The 20,965-nt window shown below is 43.9% G+C and overlaps 1 protein-coding gene across 2 annotated transcripts in view; it reads left to right on the top strand.

Moving 5' to 3' along the window:
* SF3B3 (splicing factor 3b subunit 3) overlaps positions 1-15,771 on the top strand; it is a 38,939-nt gene extending 23,168 nt beyond the window's left edge. The window contains exons 13-26 of one of the 2 annotated variants that reach the window (XR_015145230.1): positions 41-196; positions 936-1,091; positions 1,630-1,773; positions 3,904-4,026; positions 4,743-4,897; positions 9,490-9,664; positions 10,334-10,539; positions 10,638-11,562; positions 11,632-12,007; positions 12,406-12,618; positions 13,183-13,281; positions 13,937-14,080; positions 14,689-14,793; positions 15,175-15,665. Coding sequence is in view for 1 of the 2 variants with exons in the window: in XM_086349769.1 (XP_086205895.1) it covers positions 41-196; positions 936-1,091; positions 1,630-1,773; positions 3,904-4,026; positions 4,743-4,897; positions 9,490-9,664; positions 10,334-10,539; positions 10,638-10,794; positions 11,882-12,007; positions 12,406-12,618; positions 13,183-13,281; positions 13,937-14,080; positions 14,689-14,793; positions 15,175-15,315 (2,100 nt within the window). In the remaining variant the exon portion in view is untranslated. Of the gene's footprint in view, positions 1-40; positions 197-935; positions 1,092-1,629; positions 1,774-3,903; positions 4,027-4,742; positions 4,898-9,489; positions 9,665-10,333; positions 10,540-10,637; positions 11,563-11,631; positions 12,008-12,405; positions 12,619-13,182; positions 13,282-13,936; positions 14,081-14,688; positions 14,794-15,174 lie in introns of both variants that reach the window. The other variant, XM_086349769.1, reaches the window with a different exon arrangement.
* Positions 15,772-20,965: the final 5,194 nt, after the last annotated feature.

The following is a 20,965-nucleotide window of genomic DNA, read 5'->3' as shown; positions in this document are numbered from 1 at the left end:
AAATGGCTAAAGTCAGGGTTTTTTCTCTTACTGCCTCTAGGTGTATCCTGATGGGATTCGGCACATCCGAGCAGACAAGCGAGTCAATGAGTGGAAGACTCCTGGGAAGAAAACAATTGTGAAATGTGCGGTCAACCAGCGACAGGTGGTGATCGCCCTAACAGGAGGAGAGCTGGTCTATTTTGAAATGGATCCCGTATGTTATTTTACCGTTCACTGTGGGACTTAGTGTAGGGTTCAGAGGTGAAGATGGGAGCTGCAGTCCAGGTGTCTAGATTACATATTCACAAGAAAGAGAAATGAGGAGGGAAAGGCCTTTACTGGGAGTTGGAGGGGATACATCTTCATGTCTTTAATTCTTAAAGTGGAGTTATGAAATGCCGTCTCAGCAATGAAATGCTTTTTCTGACCTTCACACTATTTTCTACCAGATATTTGCTGTGTGTTTAATTTCTGTAATCTGATTCAGTTTCAGAAAATTTTGTTTTACTTTTATATATGGAAGGATAGGTATATTTAATTACACTCTCAAGAAATCTCTGGATGTGACCAACTTGTATAATGTAACTGTACCTATGATTGAAATGTTTTGTCTCTAACTGCCATATTTGAATTCTGTTTCACCCATGAGTCTTTTTATGAACAGATAAACAGTGATATATTTTCATTTCCTGACGCTAGTTTGGCTTAGGAAATTTGTGGTGCATCATACTTGTCAAAGGTCTCTTGATTATCTTGTCAGTAATTTTGCTTGCCATTAGCCTGTAGAGTTCAGTCTTAGAACCTCAAGTACAGAAATTTTTGGTCATCGATTACAGTAAGAAGAGTGAGAGGAAGCAAAAAACTTATTTAGCAAGCCCCCTTTCTTCCCCAGGCTCAAGAGTTGGGGATGGGGTGGTGTGGTCTGTGATGTCTCTCTGTCTTCAATCCTGTAGTCAGGACAGCTGAACGAGTACACGGAGCGGAAGGAGATGTCAGCAGATGTGGTGTGTATGAGTCTGGCCAATGTGCCCCCTGGAGAGCAGCGGTCTCGCTTTCTGGCTGTGGGGCTGGTGGACAACACTGTCAGGATCATCTCCTTGGACCCCTCAGTGAGTGTCACCCTCAATTTCAAGGATCTTCCAGTTGGAACCTGAGCACCTGGCCCATTCTTGATGTCCTTCTCTGAGATCAGCTGGGCTGGGCCCTGAATCTACACTTCTGCTGCTTCTGAGTATTGTAGCAGCACACCTCAGGAATCTTCTGCAGTGCTTTAAAATGACTCATCCAAGACTACTAAATGTTTCTTTGGCTAAAGTCCTGATTCTCTTTTTTAGTTTAAACAAACAAAAGCAAAATCCAAGACTATGTTTACAGAAAAGAGCCTTAGATGACTTTAAAGAGGTACCCTTTGCTTATTTAGTTTTACCATTATCCACTTCTACAAAAAAAGAGAAAGCCCAATCCTCTCCAGAGCTTGTTTTAGGGTTTAGTTCTCTAGTGACCCCATACCTGTTGAGAACTCATTCCTCAGGTTTTCTGTGTCCACGAAAAAGAGCTGTTCTTCACTTCTAAGAATTAGATTTTTCTGGGTAGGTTTTTTTCCAAAGTTGGTCACTTGCCGTATTTTATTTTCTCTTTGCTCTTTAGGACTGTTTGCAGCCTTTGAGCATGCAGGCTCTCCCGGCCCAGCCTGAATCCTTGTGTATTGTGGAAATGGGTGGGACTGAGAAGCAGGATGAGCTGGGGGAGAGAGGCTCTATTGGCTTCTTGTACCTGAATATTGGACTCCAGGTAAGAGATCCAGAAACTCACTCCTGGGGTCAGGGCGTCTTCTCTTCATGATGCTTTGTTTAATACAGGTGTTTTCTGTGCCTGTGTTTTAGTTACCCACCTTATGAAAAGAGATCAGTTTTGCTTTCTGTTCCACTTGTTTTAGCTCTAATTTAGAAGAAATCAAGCCTGAAAAAAAGTATTTTATAGAGTCTGGTAAAATTGCTTAGCAGTGACTGTTTTGGGGCAGAACTATATTGCCTCTGGTTTTCACAGTTTGCAGTTTGTGAGACTATAATCCAGTTGTCCCTCAGTATCCTTGGGGTTGGTTCTAGGATCTCCCTTGGATACCAAAATCAGAGGATACTCAAGTCCCTTATGTAAAATGGCATAATGTGTGTATTTTTTTCGTAACCTTTAATTAAATCATCTCTAGATTACTTAATTACCTAATATAAGGTAAATGCTATATAAATAGTTGCTGTACGTGTGCAGCCAATTCAGGTTTAGTTTTTTGGAATTTTCTGCTTTTTTTCCCCCTGAAATATTTTTGATCTGTGGTTGGTTGAATTGTGGATTCAGAATCCAAGGATACAGAGGGCCTCACAGTTCATGATGGGCTCCATTAGCAGTAAAGGGCTCCTCGATGTTCCCTGTTGTCAAAGCACTTAGGCTCTTCATGGCATGAAAGGCAGGAACCCAAGCATCAGAGAGTGTCAGGGGTTTTGACCATATCCTTTTTTTTTTTTTTTTTGCCTAGCCCAGGAGACTGCTTTTTAATTTTACTTCCTAATTTAGAAATTCTCAAACATGCCCAGGAGTTAGACTAATGAAATGAACCTCAATGTACCCATCACCAGTTACCATTTTGCCTTTCCCTTTTCTTCTCTTTAAGGCAGATCCAATATAGTGTCATCTATAAGGATTTGAGAATGTAGCTGTAACAGAGGAGTGTGTGTGTGTATTTTGAAGCTTTAATATTATGCTTAACAGAATTTAAGTTCCTTAATATCATCTAATACCCCCATATTCACATTTTCTCCCTTTTTATTTCTGTTCTGAAAAATGTTTTTACTTTTGGTTCTACTCAGAATCTGCATAAAACTGTCCAGTTTTTATCTGCTTAATCTTCTCACATTATTTTATTTCATTATTTATTTGACTGGGTCAGGTCTTAGTTGAAGCATGTGGGATCTTGTTCCCTGACCAGGGATTGAAACCGGGCCCCATGCGTCAGGAGCACAGTCTCAGCCACTCGGCCACCAGAGAAGTCCTCACGTTTCTTTTAATAACTGTCTCAACTTGTTAAAAAGAAACCAGATCATATTTCTTGGGGACCTTCCTACTTCCCATCCTACGCATGTGCTGGCCTCCCGAAAAATCACGGCGCAGTTCTTCCTCATCCCCAGGGCAGAGCGCGTGTTTCTGATTCTGGATGGTGCATCCAGTTTACTACCACTGCCGTGGGGACTGCATCACAGCCTTCAAACCCGAGTTCTTGGATAAATACTTCACTTTTCCCCCTTTGTTCACTATTTTTAGAGGAAGAGGTTGGTGCCATAGCAGTCTCCAGTGAAGACTGATGAGATGTTTGTTTTTATTTTAATTTTAGATAACATTTGCAGATTTTTATATTTACATCAAACTATCACAGTCTTTCTTTTAGATGCTAAGTTGCCACAATTTAGAAAAGTGGGAATTTTCCTTCTGAAGTTGTCTCCTTTGTCCAATTAACAGGTGCCCACTATTTTGGGGGGCTTCCTCCTGGCACAAGAAAGTGCTCCACACACATCTGGAACATTCTTGCTTCAGATTGGAATAAGGCATTTCTCTCAGGATTCTTAATTTTTTTTAAGGGAAGTGGTATTTAGAGACCACAATAGACATGGGTATGTTAAACTGTACATGTATCTTAAAATTGTAAAGGGTCTAACATAAAGGGTAAAAAATTTTAAGGATATACAGTGAAAGGAAACTGCTTTTCACTTAGTAAATGCTGAGTAACTAAGTGAGTGGTTTAGGAAAATGAATGAATGGCTGGCTGATGACTATATATTTAAACCACCTAGTCATTTTCTTCTAACTGAAATAGGGTAGCTAAAGAAGCTTCCGTTATGGGTAGGCCTTAACCACCTCTCTCATTTTTATTAGAACGGTGTGTTGCTGAGAACGGTCCTGGACCCTGTCACTGGGGACCTGTCTGACACCCGCACTAGGTACCTGGGGTCCCGTCCTGTGAAACTCTTTCGTGTCCGGATGCAAGGCCAGGAGGCAGTAAGTAATGAAACGGGCAGAGAGTGTTTTTGGATGTTAGTGTCATCAGCTGAGCCCTGTGGCGTAAATCTTGCTGTCAGTAATTCACCAGTGTTGTAGTTAGTTGGACATTAGCTTTATCTTGATTCAGTTCCTTCATGCAGGAAATCTTGAGTCCTTTAACCTAGAGCTTCTTAACTGAGGTTCCGTGGCACTGCCATGATTAGGTTGTAGGTGAGTTAGAATATTGATTCCTTCAGCCCTGAGGCTGAGCAAATGAAGTGAACTGAGAGTTAGCTGGAAACCTCCCATGTAGGATACTACTACCTAGGAGTAAACTGGTATAGGTATTGTGACCTACTGTGAAAGAGGCCAGCAAGCATTGTGTTCTTTGTAGTTAAGAACATCAGTGTTGCTGAGGGACCTGCTGGTTCTTGTTACTGCAGTTGAATCCTTGCAGCTCTCCAGCTTTGTGTTAGTATTCTCACTTGACACGCATGGAGCCCGGGGCTCGGAGATTGAGTGATTGCTGTGTCATCTGGCTAATAGCCAGCACTTGTAGCAAATACCAAGCTGTACTAACTCTTCTCTAGACATCTTTTTCTTAAGGTAACCTTTTAGGTTTCTAAAATTCCTTGGGATATTGCACATGCTGAAATCTGGGGACAGGGTAATTGTGTTAGTATACCATGTTTGGGCTTTCCCCCAGCTTATTGGAGATGTTTTTCTTTCCTCAGGTGCTGGCCATGTCAAGCCGCTCATGGTTGAGCTATTCCTACCAGTCTCGTTTCCATCTCACGCCCCTGTCTTATGAGACCCTGGAGTTTGCCTCTGGCTTCGCCTCTGAACAGTGCCCTGAGGGCATTGTGGCCATCTCCACCAACACCCTGAGGTGAGAGAGTCCCTCCGCTGAAGCCCCGTTAGAGGCTGGCGGAGAGCTGACTCTGCCCTGGGGCTGGCGTGTGGTAATTGAGACCTTCATGGGCTTAGGATTTGAGTACCTGGTAGCCATGTTTCCGTGTGTGGGAGTTTCAGCTTCTGTTAAGACTCTGGGGCCATGTTTTCATATTTGGCAATGTAGTTCAGTCTCTGAGATGTAAGATCCTTGTTTTCCAGGCCCATGCTGTTGAATCAGTGTTAAAGCAGGCGTTGTTGAATCACTGATTGTTTTTTCTCACTGTGTCTTGCATTTGCAGTGTTATATCTTATATATTAAGCTCAAAATTAATTTAGACCTTTTGCTGGTTGACAGATTATTTATATTGATCACATTGGAGTGAGCACTGTCTATATTGCAAAATGGAAGATAACCTAGTCAGTTTTGACTTGGTCAAATTTTGGTGGTTGGTTTTGTTTTCTTTTTTAAACCTTTAATGTGGTTTACCAGTGTCATTCACATGTTCTAGTTAACTATTGGTGTTTACAATGGAACTCTGGCCTCTTGGTATATGAATCACTTATTACACTCAGGTGAACTCCCAGATTTGTTTGCAGAAGCTTTCAGGAACTTTATCATTACTGTTCTCTCTGTTTTTAAGCTTCAGCATCTTTAGGTACCTTTTTCTCCAGCAGAATTGTTCTCCCTGCACACTTCCATATGTTCCTTCCTAGTTTGTTATCTCTGCACTTGTTCTTGGAATGCTTCTCACATCTCTTCCTGTTCAGCCTTAGCCTCATCCATGGGTTCTTAGTTGTTTTATTGACATGTGCAATCTCCTGGATTCCTATCAATTTTGACAATGCCACAGATTTTCAAACTTTTCTTTTTAAAGCAGCAGAGCATTTCCCCCCAGAACAAAATCAGGGAAGGCTGCTGTGTGCTGTGTGTCTTGCATGTGAAACATGTAAGCAGAATTCTCGAGAACACAGTTTAAACACCACTGGTCGTCGTACTTACACTCAGAACTACTCACTTGCACTGTTGACTATTATGAGTAATGCTGCTGTGAACACTCCTGTACAAGGGTCTATTTGTGTGTGTGTTTTCTTTTTTCTTGGGTGTATACCTGCAAGAATGGAATTGCTAGTAACTGTTTTAATTTTTTGAGAAATTGCTGCGCTGCTTTCCCAAGTGGCTACACCATTTTACATTTTCATCAGTGAGGTATATTGGGTTATTATTATATATATTGGTCTTTTTATTATGGAATTATAAGAGTTCTTTTATATTCTGTATACAGTTGTCTTATGAGATAACATGATTTGCAGATATTTTCTTTTTTTTCTTGCAGAATGACAGTCTTTACTGTTTAGCAGTTGATTTTTTTTTTTTTTTTTTTTTAACCCACACACGTTGGTAAGTTGTTCAGTTCAGTCGCTTAGTCATGTCCGACTCTTTGCAACCCCATGAACCACAGCACGTCAGGCCTCCCTGTCCATCACCATCTCCTGAAGGTTCCCCAAACTCATATCCATTGAGTCGGTGATGCCATCCAACCATCTCATCCTCTGTCGTCCCCTTCTCCTCCTGCCTTTAATCTTTCCCAACATCAGAGTCTTTTCAAATGAGTCAGCCCTTTGCATCAAGTGGCCAAAGTATTGGAGTTTCAGCTTCAGCATCAGTCCTTCCAATGAACACCCAGGACTGATCTCCTTTAGGATGGACTGGATGGATCTCCTTGCAGTCCAAGGGACTCTCAAGAGTCTTCTCCAGTACCACAGTTCAAAAGCATCAGTTCTTCGGCGCTCAGCTTTCTTTATAGTCCAATTCTCACATCCATACATGACCACTGGAAAAACCATAGCCTTGACTAGATGGACCTTTGTTGGCAAAGTAATGTCTCTGCTTTTTAATATGCTGACTGAGTGACTTCACTTTCACTTTTCACTTTCATGCATTGGAGAAGGAAATGGCAACCCACTCCAGTGCTCTTGCCTGGAGAATCCCAGGGACGGTAGAGCCTGGTGGGCTGCCGTCTATGGGGTCGCACAGAGTTGGACACGACTGAAGCGACTTAGCAGCAGCAGCAGGTTGGTGATAACTTTCCTTCCAAGGAGTAAGCGTCTTTTAATTTCATGGCTGCAGTCACCATCTGCAGTGATTTTGGAGCCCAAAAAAATAAAGTCAGCCACTGTTTCCCCATCTATTTGCCATGAAGTGATGGGACTGGATTAGTTTTCTGAATGTTGAGCTTTAAGCCAACTTTTTCACTCTCCACTTTCACTTTCATCAAGAGGCTTTTTAGTTCCTCTTCACTTTCTACCATAAGGGTGGTGTCATCTGCATATCTGAGGTTATTGATACTTCGCCTGGCAATCTTGATTCCAGCTTGTGTTTCTTCCAGTCCAGCGTTTCTCATGATGTACTCTGCATATAAGTCAAATAAGCAGGGTGACAATATACAGCCTTGACGTACTCCTTTTCCTATTTGGAACCAGTCTGTTGTTCCATGTCCAGTTCTAACTGTTGCTTCCTGACCTGCATACAGATTTCTCAAGAGGCAGGTCAGGTGGTCTGGTATTCCCATCTCTTTCAGAATTTTCCGCAGTTCATTGTGATCCACACAGTCAAAGGCTTTGGCATAGTCAATAAAGCAGAAATAGATGTTTTTCTGGAACTCTATTGCTTTTTCCATGATCCAGCAGATGTTGGGAATTTGATCTCTGGTTCCTCTGCCTTTTCTAAAACCAGCTTGAACATCTGGAAATTCACAGTTCACGTATTGCTGAAGCCTGGCTTGGAGAATTTTGGCTTGGAGAATTTTCACTAGCGTGTGAGATGAGTGCAATTGTGCGGTAGTTTGAGCATTCTTTGGCATTGCCTTTCTTTGGGATTGGGATGAAAACTGACCTTTTCCAGTCCTGTGGCCACTGCTGAGTTTTCCAAATTTGCTGACGTAGTACGTGCAGCACTTTCACAGCATCATCTTTGAGGATTTGAAATAGCTCAACTGGAATTCCATCACCTCCACTAGCTTTGTTCGTAGTGATGCTTCCTAAGGCCCACTTGACTTCACATTCCGGGATGTCTGGCTCTAGGTGAGTGATCACACCATCATGATTATCTGGGTCGTGAAGATCTTTTTTGTAGAGTTCTTCTGTGTATTCTTGCCACCTCTTCTTAATATCTTCTGCTTCTGTTAGGTCCGTACCATTTATGTCCTTTATCGAGCCCATCTTTGCGTGAAATGTTCCCTTGGTATCTCTAATTTTCTTGAAGAGATCTCTAGTCTTTCCCATTCTGTTGTTTTCCTCTATTTCTTTGCACTGATCACTGAGGAAGGTTTTCTTATCTCTCCTTGCTATTCTTTGGAACTCTGCTTTCAAATGGGTATATCTTTCCTTTTCTCCTTTGCTTTTCGCTTCTCTTCTTTTCACAGCTGTTTGTAAGGCCTCCTCAGACAGGCATTTTGCTTTTTTGCATTTCTTTTTCTTGGCGATGGTCTTGATCCCTGCCTCGTGTACAATGTCACGAACCTTTGTCCATCGTTCTTCATGCACTCTGTCTATCAGATCTAGTCCCTTAAATCTATTTCTCACTTCCACTGTATAATCATAAGGGATTTGATTTAGGTCATAGCTGAATGGTCTAGTGGTTTCCCCCACTGTCTTCAATTTAAGTCTGAATTTGGTAAAGTATTTGATTAATGTCTTCAAAGAAATGAACCTTGCTCATTACCCCCCATAGTATTTTGGATATTTATGGGAGTGGAATGTTGTTTAGTTGCTAAGTCGTGTCCAACTCTTTTGTGACCCCATGGACTATGGCCTGCCAGACTGCTCTGTCCATGGAATTTCCCAGGCAAGAATACTAGAATGGGTTGTCATTTTCTTCTCCAGGGAATCTTCCTGACCACAGGGTTCAAACCCATGTTTCTTGCATTGGTAGGTAGGTTCTTTACCACTGACCCACCAGATAAGCTCTGGAATGTGTTAATTGTAGTCTTTTAGAAAATGTTCTGGTTTTTGTAATGTATTCTTTTAAAATGATTCTTAATTAGCTGTTTTTTCTTTCAGCACTTTGAAGTGTCTGTATTTTTAAGAGCATCTGGGTTCTGCTTGTTTTGCACATAATTTGACTTATAAACATTTCTTTCCGCTTGACAAAGGTTGTAGATCTCATAGTTGCCTTGTCTTTCTGCATTGGGTGGGTTTCCTAAAGCCAAGGTGATTTTCGTTCAGGATGGCATTCACTTGGAACACTGTCACACAAATAGCACATACATATGTTTGGGTAACTGCAGTGCAAGAAGAGATTTTAACTTTTTACTATCGTTTTATCATTGGAGGCATAAAACAAATCTTTGAGGGTTCTAATGGAAATTTTACTGGGGGAAACTGGAATCACTGTGAGCAGTGATGGCTGTTGCTGAAGTAAAGGCCCTTCCCAGATCTCCTATCTTGTGCATAATCTTCTAGATGAGAAAGGTATTGTTTCATGTTCCCCAGTGCTGATATTAGAGCTGTGACTGCTTACTGACCCTTTCAACACCAGTTTCTTGGTCGTGAGTGGGTGACATATTAACTTCTTGCCTTTTGCCATAGGATTTTGGCGTTGGAGAAGCTGGGTGCTGTCTTCAATCAAGTAGCCTTTCCACTGCAGTACACACCCAGGAAATTCGTCATCCACCCTGAAAGTAACAACCTTATCATCATCGAGACTGACCACAATGCCTACACTGAGGCCACTAAAGCTCAGAGGAAGCAGCAGATGGCAGAGGTAATGCAGTTGACCTTCAGGGTTCAGTAAAAAGGCAGTCTTGTGAAATCGTGTTTAAGCCTCTGTATAATTGATGTCTAATGCCTTTGTTGTATTTAAAGATCCAGAGTCTTTTCAGGTCCTTCAAACAGAGCCCTTTGCCACAGTCCTTTGTGTTTTAGGGGCTTTTTTGTGACTTAGGACTAAAATGTTAACCTGGATTTATTCAGTATTGAGCTACTTCTCTGGAACAGTTCTTCTGTCCTGGAACTTCCAAAATAGCTTGTGTTATATCTTTCCTGGATTTGGGCCCAAAGAAGACAGCTTTTGTACTCCTCACAACACCATCTCCTTCCAGAAATAATTTCCCAGCAAAAAACAAATAGTCCCCTCTATGTAAAACTGTATCTGGCCCAGAAGAGAGGAAGCAGTCAGTCTTCATCTTCATGTTTCTCAAGTGTTCGCCACGGATGAAGATTTTAGTTTCCCCTTAGTGATCTTTTCCTCTTCCCCTTGTTGTACACCTCTCCCTTTGATCTTCATTTTGGAGGATAATGATTTTGGTGGACAGGCTTTGCTGCTTTGTGTATTGTGAACACCCCGGAGGTGTCCTTGTTTGTCCACTTGTTCACTTCTCACCCAGCACCCACCTCTGAACTCACCAACTCTTCCTTGGTTCTTTGGATTTAGGAAATGGTAGAAGCAGCAGGGGAGGATGAGCGAGAGCTGGCCGCAGAGATGGCAGCAGCATTCCTCAATGAAAACCTCCCCGAGTCCATTTTTGGGGCTCCTAAGGCCGGCAATGGGCAGTGGGCCTCTGTGATCCGAGTGATGAATCCTATTCAGGGGAACACATTGGATCTTGTCCAGCTGGAACAGAATGAAGCCGCTTTTAGGTAAGGGGCCCTGACCATGCAGAGTTTTAAAGACTGGAATTGGAATTCTCTGGGCTGTGCCTAATGCCTGACTCCTGATTCTTTCTTTGAAAATGCAGCGTGGCTGTGTGCAGGTTCTCCAACACTGGTGAAGACTGGTATGTGCTGGTGGGCGTAGCCAAAGACCTGATACTGAACCCTCGATCTGTCGCTGGGGGCTTTGTCTATACCTACAAGCTCGTGAACAATGGGGAAAAACTGGAGTTTTTGCACAAGGTAGGAACCAGACAGTGGCTTTCCTGGATCTTAAGTCCTATTTGTTGTTGTTTAGTCTCTAAGTTGCGTCCAACTCCTGTGACCCCACGGACTGTAGCCTACCAGGCTCCTCTGTCTATGGGTTTTTCCAGGCAAGAATACTGGAGTAGGTAGTCATTTCCTTTTCCAGGGGATCTTTCCGACCAAAAGATTGAACCCGCGTTTCCACATTGGCAGGCAGGCTCTTTACCACTGAGCTACCTGAGAAGCCCATAAGTCCTTTAGACTTAACCAGCTTTGTATCAGTCGTGGATCAGATCTTTCTGACCCATCTCTTAGTGGCACGTGGAAAATCTCCAGTGAAGCTCCACTGCCTGCTGGTCCCACTGGGGCCTGTGTGCTAACACCCTCTAAGGGGAACAGATGCATAATGAACGAGCCCTGTATTTTTGTGTCTTACTAAGTAGGCAGCCATTTGTGACCAAAATCCAGCAGTTGTACAGAATTAAGGTCATGTTACGTGCTTTTTTTTCCATCTCTCTTCTACACTGACAGCACGTGATTTCTCTTGGCCTCCCACAAGGGGCATGTTACTGTAGGAAATAACTATTTCACAGAGCCTTCTTTGTGCTAAAGTCACTGTGTCTCCTTTACAGCCAAGATGTGACTTGTCTCTAGCACTGCTTTCCCCTCGCTCCACACGCCCCAGTCACTTCTCTGACACTAAGGCTTCACTTTCAGTTAATGGTGCCCCTTCAGTTAGCATCGGCTCTGGGGTAGTGTTTTCAGGTACCGGGGCTTCACTTTCAGTTAATGGTGCCACTTCAGTTAGCATCGGCTCTGGGGCAGTGTTTTCAGGTACCGGGACTTCTTCTCACCTGTGGCATTCGTTGATCCACTTGCCGAAATGGAGTGTTTCTGATCTGTTTACCCAAACACCTGGTTTCATAGGGACTGTTGGTTTATGTCTGGGTTTTTTTTCTCTGATGAGCAGAAGACGGTCGCTCATTGTCTGTCTTCCTCACAGATGCCTCTAAAAGTCACTTGGGCTTGGGGCAGTGGCTGTGTGTGTTGAAGACAGCTGCATCACCTGTGCTCCCTCCCACAGACTCCAGTGGAAGAGGTCCCTGCTGCTATTGCCCCATTCCAAGGGAGAGTGTTGATTGGTGTGGGAAAACTTCTGCGAGTCTATGACCTCGGAAAGAAGAAGTTACTCCGCAAGTGTGAGAACAAGGTAACTGCGCTGGTGGAGGGTCCAGATCCAGCTTGTGAGGAAGGAGGCCCAGGCCGGGTGGTGGACAGCAGCTGCTGGGACCGTGTCTTGATCCGGACCGTCTCTGTCTTCCTGGGCTAACGGTTAGGCTCTTGAGAAGGGGAAGCGTAGGTAGGTTTCTTGACTTCTTTACTTCAAGAGCCAGATTTCTGTCCTGCTTAGGTCTGTAAGGAGTTTAACTGACAGGCATATTTTTCCACCACGTTAAAACCAGTTAGCTCTTTCTCCCGCCTTCTAGGCATTTCTTGCCGACGGCTCTTCTTCGGTGTTCCCTATGTATGTTGCAGTCAGGGTAACCTGGACTTTTCCTGTTGATTCTGCACCCCACGGTTATACCTTGCTGTCCTTGTTTTTCCCAGCATATTGCCAACTACATCTCTGGGATCCAGACAATTGGACACAGGGTAATTGTATCTGATGTCCAAGAAAGTTTCATCTGGGTTCGCTACAAGCGTAATGAGAACCAGCTCATCATCTTTGCTGATGATACCTACCCCCGATGGGTGACCACAGCTAGTCTCCTCGACTACGACACTGTGGCTGGGGCGGACAAGTTTGGCAACATTTGTGTGGTGAGTTGATGTTTACTTGGGTTATAGGCATGTGTGAAGAAAATGGCCCAATTTGTGGTGATACTGTACTGTCTAACTTGGAAAGTCAAAATGGGTATAAAATTCTTTTAGCTTCCTCTGCCCCCATCCTGCTGTTCACCGCCTTCTTCCCCATGCCAGATGACTTAATAATGACAGATTTAGTTTGAGCTGAGGACTGATACTCTCCCTCTTTGCCAGAAGTTGGGGTTATCTTTGTATTTTATTTTTTAATTGGAAGAAGATTGCTTTACAGTGTTGTGTGGGTTTCTGCCGTACAAACTAATTGCCATAATTATACATATTGTCTTCTCCCTCTTGAGCTTCTCTCCTCACCCTTGGCTTATCTTTTAAAGCCCAGTCTGGATTTTCTTGAATAGCCCTGGAGTTTCTCCCTCACTGGCCACCAGAACAGGTGCTGGCTCAGGTCTGCCAAGTGCGGTGCCCCACGGTTTGCTTGCAGGAACCTGGGGCAGACGTGCTGCTTGGTGACCAAGGTTAGTAAGTGCAGAGCCCAGCTCTGTGATTTGTGTCTCTTCATTTTAGGTGCGGCTCCCACCCAACACCAATGATGAAGTAGACGAGGATCCCACTGGAAACAAAGCCCTGTGGGACCGGGGCTTGCTCAACGGGGCCTCTCAGAAGGTAGGCTTGCAGAGGCGGCCCCAAGGAGGGGCATCAGCCTGTGCAGTCCGTTCGTCAGGACCTTCACCAAGGACGCATTTCTTTCGTGTTTCATCCACAGTGCACACAACTATGTGTGCAGGGTGGCTTTGACACAAGATAACCAAGTTACTATCCCATTTTTATGGTAGAACAAATTTTTCTGAGACATTTTAGCATTGTAAATTTCTTCGGTGCATAGTGGGTTCCTTGGAAAGGATGGTTGCACAGGTTCACTCAGGATACTAACCAGCTTTTCTCTGCAGTATGTCCTGGGCTTTCCTCTTCTGTAGATATTTTCTTTTGTAGCTCTGAACTTTAAAAATAGATCCATTTTACTTTAGAAGGCAAGCCTACAGATTGCAGTTTTTTAAACTTTCCTTGTTTCTTCCTTTTTTGCAAACTTGATATTTAACAAAAATGTTTTTCAGTTATAAATCAGAAAATATCTACCTTCAGCAGTTTGTGAAGGTATTAAACTCTATACTAAGAACATTTCAAAGTATGTTTAAATTTTAATAATTTATGAAATTATCAAGGTGGTGAAATCTGCCCTTTGGAAGTGCCGTTTGCTCTTGGGAATCTAGAGCAGTCTCCTGAGGGCACACATAGTGACTAGTCTGGTTTTGACTTGCAGGCAGAAGTGATAATGAACTATCACGTGGGCGAGACAGTGCTCTCCTTACAGAAGACCACACTGATCCCTGGAGGCTCAGAGTCGCTTGTCTACACCACCTTGTCAGGAGGCATTGGCATCCTTGTCCCATTCACATCCCATGAGGTAACATCTTCCACACTCCTCTGGCTTTTCATTCCTCGGGTTGTTCCTTAGTGTTAAATTGGCCTAAGAGGGCAGTCCGGTTTGTGTCCATATGCAACTAGGAGTGTTGTGGAATTTTTGTAAGGTAACAGGAGTGTCTGGGAGAAAGGAATCTTGACTTTTTCCCTTGGGGAAAGCCATAATTTATACCATGCCAGGGTTTGGTTCAGTTTTCTGATGTGACTCTAGGGTAGTCAGGGGTTGAAGCCCCAGAGCCACACCAGATGGGGTGGTGTGGACTGGGTACTTAATGCTTCCTAGGGTCAACTCTGGGATTGGCTAAATTTGGTGTATGTGGTTGTAGCCAAGGAAGATGGGATTAGGAATCTGACTTCACAAACCACTCTTTGCATATGGTGTTTTCTCTTATATTCTGCAAATACAAAGGGGTTTTCATTTAGGTTTTAGCTGTCTTGGTGTAGTAGCTGTGGTCATGAGGAACAGTTATTTCACATCTGCTTGGGTGATAAAAATCAATGGCCTGTCTGTTCACTGTGCTTTTGGAAACCGTAGACTAGTAGTTGAAATCTTTTTTCTTTAGTGACCGATTCTTTGTTTTTTTCCGCCAGGACCATGACTTCTTCCAGCATGTGGAAATGCACCTCCGGTCTGAGCACCCCCCTCTCTGTGGGCGAGACCACCTCAGCTTTCGTTCCTACTATTTCCCTGTTAAGGTAGGTCTTTCTTGGAAACTCTGGTTGGAAAGGGGGATTCTCAGCCTATTTAACCAGTCTTGTCTTTGGGCCTCCCACCCTTAAAAATCAGCAGAGTCTTTAATGAAGGAGCATTGAGGGGATGGATTTATGGAGGCAGTAATGGGGGAGGAATAGTTAGTGATAGTCAAGAGACCTCTTCCCTCAGGACAGACCATAGCCAGCGAAGAGCTCTCACCCAGTTTTGCTCAGTCAATTTTGAATAGTGTTCCTGGCTCTATAACTGGAGTTCAGATATCCGAGGGAGAAAAAAACCTTTCCTGGCAGTTGCTGCTTTTGGCATGTGCCATTTTCTTTGGGCATCTCACCTTTTTCTTCCTCTCTCGTCTTTCCTTGTCTTAGAATGTGATTGATGGAGATCTCTGCGAACAGTTCAACTCCATGGAGCCCAACAAACAAAAGAATGTGTCTGAAGAACTGGACAGAACCCCACCTGAGGTGTCGAAGAAGCTTGAGGACATCCGGACTCGTTATGCCTTCTGAGCTCTTTTCCTGTGGGGTTTATCAGAGACTTTATTTCCCTCACCACGTGACTGTGAATCTCTGTGACAGAAGAAGGGTGGTGATAATTAATACTTTGTAATGTTAAAGCTCTTAGCTCTTCCCATCCACTCTTTCCTGGAGTGACAGGTTCCCCCTAAAATTGGCACTGAGATTTGCTGCACTTCTCCGTGCCTGGTACATAATCCATTGCCCCCAGGTTCTGGTGTGGAATACAGTGTCCCTTTTCCCAAAGCTTTCTTGCATTGATATTTTTGGCTATCCTGCCTACTTTTGTACACACCTTTAATTTTTAACTGGTTTACCTGTAAATACAGTTTTGTATGATGTTGTCTTTGTGGGGCTTAACTGAGCTGGGGACCAGGTTGGTTATAGTACAGCTCTGGAGTTCTGCCACTTTGGAACCTAACCAGGAATACAAACCTAGCTTTTGAGGTGGCTGGTGTCCGTGTGTCTTTTCTGGGGTGAGAATTTAGGTGGAAGATGGAGCCTGAGTTGGAAAACAGTATCCTGCTTCTGACCAACTTGGACTTCTGCCGCCCTGTGGCCTCACACTCCCTGCTCTGTGCCGGCATTTGGACTTCTCTAGTCTTCGCTGCAATGCAGATGAAGCGTGGACTCAATGATAATCATGTTGTCATCCATACCTCTTCCCATTGGATAGTGAGGAAGGCTGGCTGGTGTCTTCTTCCATTTTGCCTCCCTTCTACTTTGAGGCTGTAGAGTGAAGGATTTGGTCTGAATTCCAGCTGCTTCATCTCTTAGAAGATGCTCCTTTTACTTCCACAGTTCTTGAAATAATCATTTGTCATCTGTCTACTGGGAAGGATCAGTAAGTACAGAAGAACCTGCCCTTGGGAATAAAGTCAGTACATGTAGTCACTTTTAAAAGAAAGGCACATGGGTAATGGGCTGGAGAGGGGCTGTCTTCAACATAGCTCCGGAAGGCCCTCAGGATGCGGAGTTGTGGCTGGAAGTGACCCAGACTCAAATGTTCCAGCTCACACTTAAGAATTCCGCTGTCAAGCCTTGCCCCTGTCGAGCTGTGTGGGAAGCCTTAACATTCCAGGCAGTCCCTTAACTTCACTGAGGCCCAAGTCCCATTCTTTCCGAGTGCTTCATAGAGTAACACGCTTCTCTGTGTGTGCTCAGTACTTCAGTGGGACAAGTCTTCTGGCAGGCACAGATTAGAGTCAGGAGTGAGTATGGTTCCATAGGATCTTTGACCTCCAACAGTTGGCATTCCACAGTGCAGAGTGTTCTGATGCCAACCGTGGAACTGTGTATCTTCAGTCATAGCTTGATACGAGATTGGTCAGTAGAGACCTCATTTTGCCAGGCATTGAATCCCTAATGGACACTTTTCTTTCTCACTTAGCTCATGGGTATGCTTAGTAGACCACACTTTGGAATTACATTTGCATAGCCTGATTCCAGGGCTCATTTCCCCATGGCCCACACTCATTCCACTGACAGTCTCCTGTCAGGCTGTGTGGCATTGATGTGCAGTAGTATGGGAAACGGCATAGATGTTTGATCGATAGCTCCTTATTCCCGATAGCTCCCTCTCTCCTTTTCTTCCTACAATAGTAGGCAGTTATGTAAGAAAGGAAAAAAATTTTTTTCCCAAACTTTAAACTCCTTATTTTATATTGGTATAGCCAGTTAACAATGATAGTTTCAGGTGAATAGCAAAGGGACTTAACCATACATATTTATGTATCCATTCTCCTCCAAACTCCCCTCCCATCTAGGCTGGCACATAACATTGAAGTGTTCCAAGGAAAGGAAAACTTGATAGAATCAGGAATTACCACCCTTTTGTTGTTTTCTGACCATGTAGACAGCGGTTTATTGGTCCAGCCCAGGGGAGGAAGAAACCACATATACTTAGGGACACTGCAGGCTATGCAAGACAACGGGGATTGTACTCAGGAACCCAGTAAACAATGGAGGGCTTTGGGAGGCTTTGGAATATCAGGAAAGGGGAATTCCTAGTTCCTTTGGAAAGTTGTGATTGGCTTGTTGGAATAAACCCACAGACTGCTCCCCAGAGGTGGGCAGGAACTGTGCCTGGTCCTTTGACATAGAGGATTATTTAGCAAGGGAACCTCATTCATGAAAACAGAGTGGGGAGGGAAATTTGGGATTAGGCCATTTGAAGCCCTTCTGATTTTATAGCATATGATAACTGAATCTTAATTTTAGATCTTATCCAACTGGGAATGTATATGGTCATGTGATTAGTGCCCCACCCGAGAGCTGCCTGTAGGCCAGGCGAGGGTGAAGTTCACACTGGTCATCCTGTGCTTCCAGTGTGGTACAAGGCTCCTGTGTTCCCAGGGAAGATGGTACACACTCAGTGGGATTGTCAGAGAAATAGGGTGTGTACCGGGAAATGTTACAGATGACAACAGATTATGAGCTAATATTCTGAGTGTTGTGCTAAGCCTGTGAGAAATCAGGGCTCGCTCAGCTGGACTTGACATTCTCCTAGGGGAGAGAAGCCTACATGTGTGAAGTAATCAGCCAACAAGTTCGCTCTGGTTAGGTCGAATAACTGCCAAGTGAGCTTGGGCAACCTGTTTGACAATTTGGAGGCTTGGCTCCCCCACCGTAGAAAGAAGGGAGAGATGTAGTATGTGCTGCTCGGGAGTCCCGAAGAACGCAGTCGCGTCTTAGTTCCTCTGAATTGCAGCACTAAGCAACACGTCAGTGACTCTGTGTCTTGGGAGTACAAACTATGTTTATTTTTTCCCCCCAAATTTCCTAATCATGAAAATCATTCCTTAGGCCACTCACAGGCCTGAGTTCTGTCAAGTCTCTGCCTCTGATTAGATCCATGATTTTGGTCAGGCCATTGACTTCTCATGCATAACGGGGAGATAAACAGTTTGATGTCAGTAAAACGTGGGCATATGCCTCAAACACCCAGCAGTCCACCCAGCACATTACAGGCTCTTCCTGATCCACATGTGAGCTCTCATCAGCATGGTTAAGTCCTCCATTTTCCTCCAGGAGCTAATGAGAGTGTGGATCCCCTTCCCTTCCCACCCCTGACACATCACAGTGATGGTCTCTTCCCCTCACATGGCCTCACGATCGCTCTCTGTCGCCCTTGTCAGATGGGTGCTGAATAAGATAAAGAGCTTTGGAGGATGCTCAGACAGCATTTCAGCACCATAATTGAGGCACCTTCTCTGGACTTGATTCTTCATGAATTCTCACAGCTGGAAAGATTTTCTTTTCTCCAGTTTTGATCTAATTCACATACATCATTGTTTAAGGTGTATATCATAATGGTTTGATATATATAGTCTTAATTCATCATCTCTTGAAAAGGCAAAATGAGAAACTTTCTGAAGAGAATTCTTAGGATCTATTGTTACCAACTTTATATCACATAGCAGTGTTTAGTCATCATGTCGTACACTATATTCCTAGTGCTTACTTCTCTTTTAACTGGAAGTTCTATCTTTTGACCTCTTTGTTATAGTGTCCTGTCCCCCTGTTCTCCCCTCCACTCCTTCCCTTACAAATCTGATCTTCTATAAGTTATTTGGTTTTATAGATTCTGTATCTAAGTGAAGTTACAGGGTAATTTGTCATCTTGTCTCTAGCTTATTTCACTTTAGCATATGGCACCCCACTCCAGTACTCTTGCCTGGAAAATCCATGGATGGAGGAGCCTGGTAGGCTGCAGTTCATGGGGTCGCCAAGAGTCGGACACGACTGAGCGACTTCACTTTCACTTTTCACTTTCATGCACTGGAGAAGGAAATGGCAACCCACTCCAGTGTTCTTGCCTGGAGAATCCCAGGGACGGGGGAGCCTGGTGGGCTGCCGTCTCTGGGGTCGCACAGAGTCGGACACGACTGAAGCGACTTAGCAGCAGCAGCAATGCCCTCAAGATTTATCCAATCCTGCGAATGGCAGGATTTCCTTCTTTATGACTGAATAATATTTTACTATACATACACATTTACATATACATACACATACATACACATACTATACACACCCCACATTTTCAAGTTTTTGAGAGTTCAGTGCGCGAGGGTCCCCTTTTCCTCACATCCTCAGCACCATTTATCGCTTGTTTTCCTCATGCTGGTTCTAACGGGTGAGAACTGATGTAGCATATTGTGGTTTGATTTGCATTTTTCTAATGACTAGTTTTGTTGAGCATCTTTTCACATACCTGTTGGCCATTCATGTATCTTTTAAAGAAAAAAGCCTGTTCAGGTCCTTTGCCTATTTTTTAATCGGGTTTTTTGTTTTTGCTGTTGAGTTCTCTGAGTTCTTTATGTTTTTGGATGTTAGCCCTTTATCAGACACCTGGCTTGCAAATAATTTCCCCCATTCCGTAGGGTGTCTTTTACTTTGTTTCTTTTGCTGTATGCTATGCTGAGTCGCTTCAGTCGTGTCCGACTCTGTGCGACCCCAGAGACGGCAGCCCACCAGGCTCCCCCGTCCCTGGGATTCTCCAGGCAAGAACACTGGAGTGGGTTGCCATTTCCTTCTCCAGTGCATGAAAGTGAAAAGTGAAAGTGAAGTCGCTCAGTCGTGTCCGACCCTCAACGACCCATGGACTAGCCTTCTAGGCTCCTCCGTCCATGGGATTCTCCAGGCAAGAGTACTGGAGTGGGGTGCCATTGCTTTCTCTGTTTGCTGTATGGTAGTCTGAGTCCCACTTGCTCATTTTTTTATTTTGTTGCTTGAGTTTTTAGGTGTCGTATCCAGGAATTGTCACCATTGAGCTTCCTCTGCATGACCATGAGTTTGCTCGTTCTCTGCAAAACAGGGACTCTGACAAATGGAATTTTAGGATCACAGACACAAGGAATTAGGCTTGAATATGTTGAGACCAGTCTTGTCTAGTTCAGAGTTTCTGCTGTAGGACCTAGAGAAAGTTTTTAGTAAAATTTAGTGATTGGATGAGGCTACATTGCAAACTCCATCTGTGTTAAGGGGACCACATCAACTCCTTTGGTTTAGTTGTGTAACCCGGTGAGTGGAGAACTCTGCTGCTGTGCAGAACACACATTAGAGGCTGCCACAGAACAGAAGGAGTGTCACCCCACCAAGGCATTTGCCCTTGCTTATTAGGATTGCTCTTTTTCTGCTGCCTTTAAGTCTCTGCAACTTGGGTCTGAAAAAAGGACTCAAAAATTTTTAACTGCCTCAGCGTTTCCCTGACCTCACGAGTAGAGGTTCCACAGATGTTGTTTCATTTGGAAGATCTTTTGCTAGGAATAGCATTCCTTGGGGGGAAGGGGTTCAAGTTGGACTGTGGGTGGAATGTCAGCTTTTATCTGTTTTCTTTTTTTTTAATGTATTGCTAGCAAGACAGCTGCTGGGACTGGAAAAGGCTCTTGAGGTTCACTTACTCATAGGGAGAGCTCTCATCTCCAGAACCCATGCTGCTCTCACGACTGCAGCCCCTTTTGAGGTTGTTGGTGGGAAGCCAGAAACGTTTGGAGAGTTCTGCAGATGAATCAACCTGGCTTTCAGCTTTAATTCCTAAATTCTGTTTCTATTCAAAATAGAAATGGCATGGGTTTGTGTGAATCATCCACTTGCTCATTTGCATGTTAATATTTTATGTGAATATTTTTAAGTTTATTGCACC

This window comes from Bos grunniens, chromosome 18 (genome assembly GCF_055505025.1).
Source record: "Bos grunniens cultivar Pamir isolate PY7600 chromosome 18, Bosgru_T2T1.0, whole genome shotgun sequence".
Taxonomy (NCBI): Eukaryota; Metazoa; Chordata; class Mammalia; order Artiodactyla; family Bovidae; genus Bos; species Bos grunniens.
This window is presented reverse-complemented; position numbering and strand designations above follow the sequence as displayed.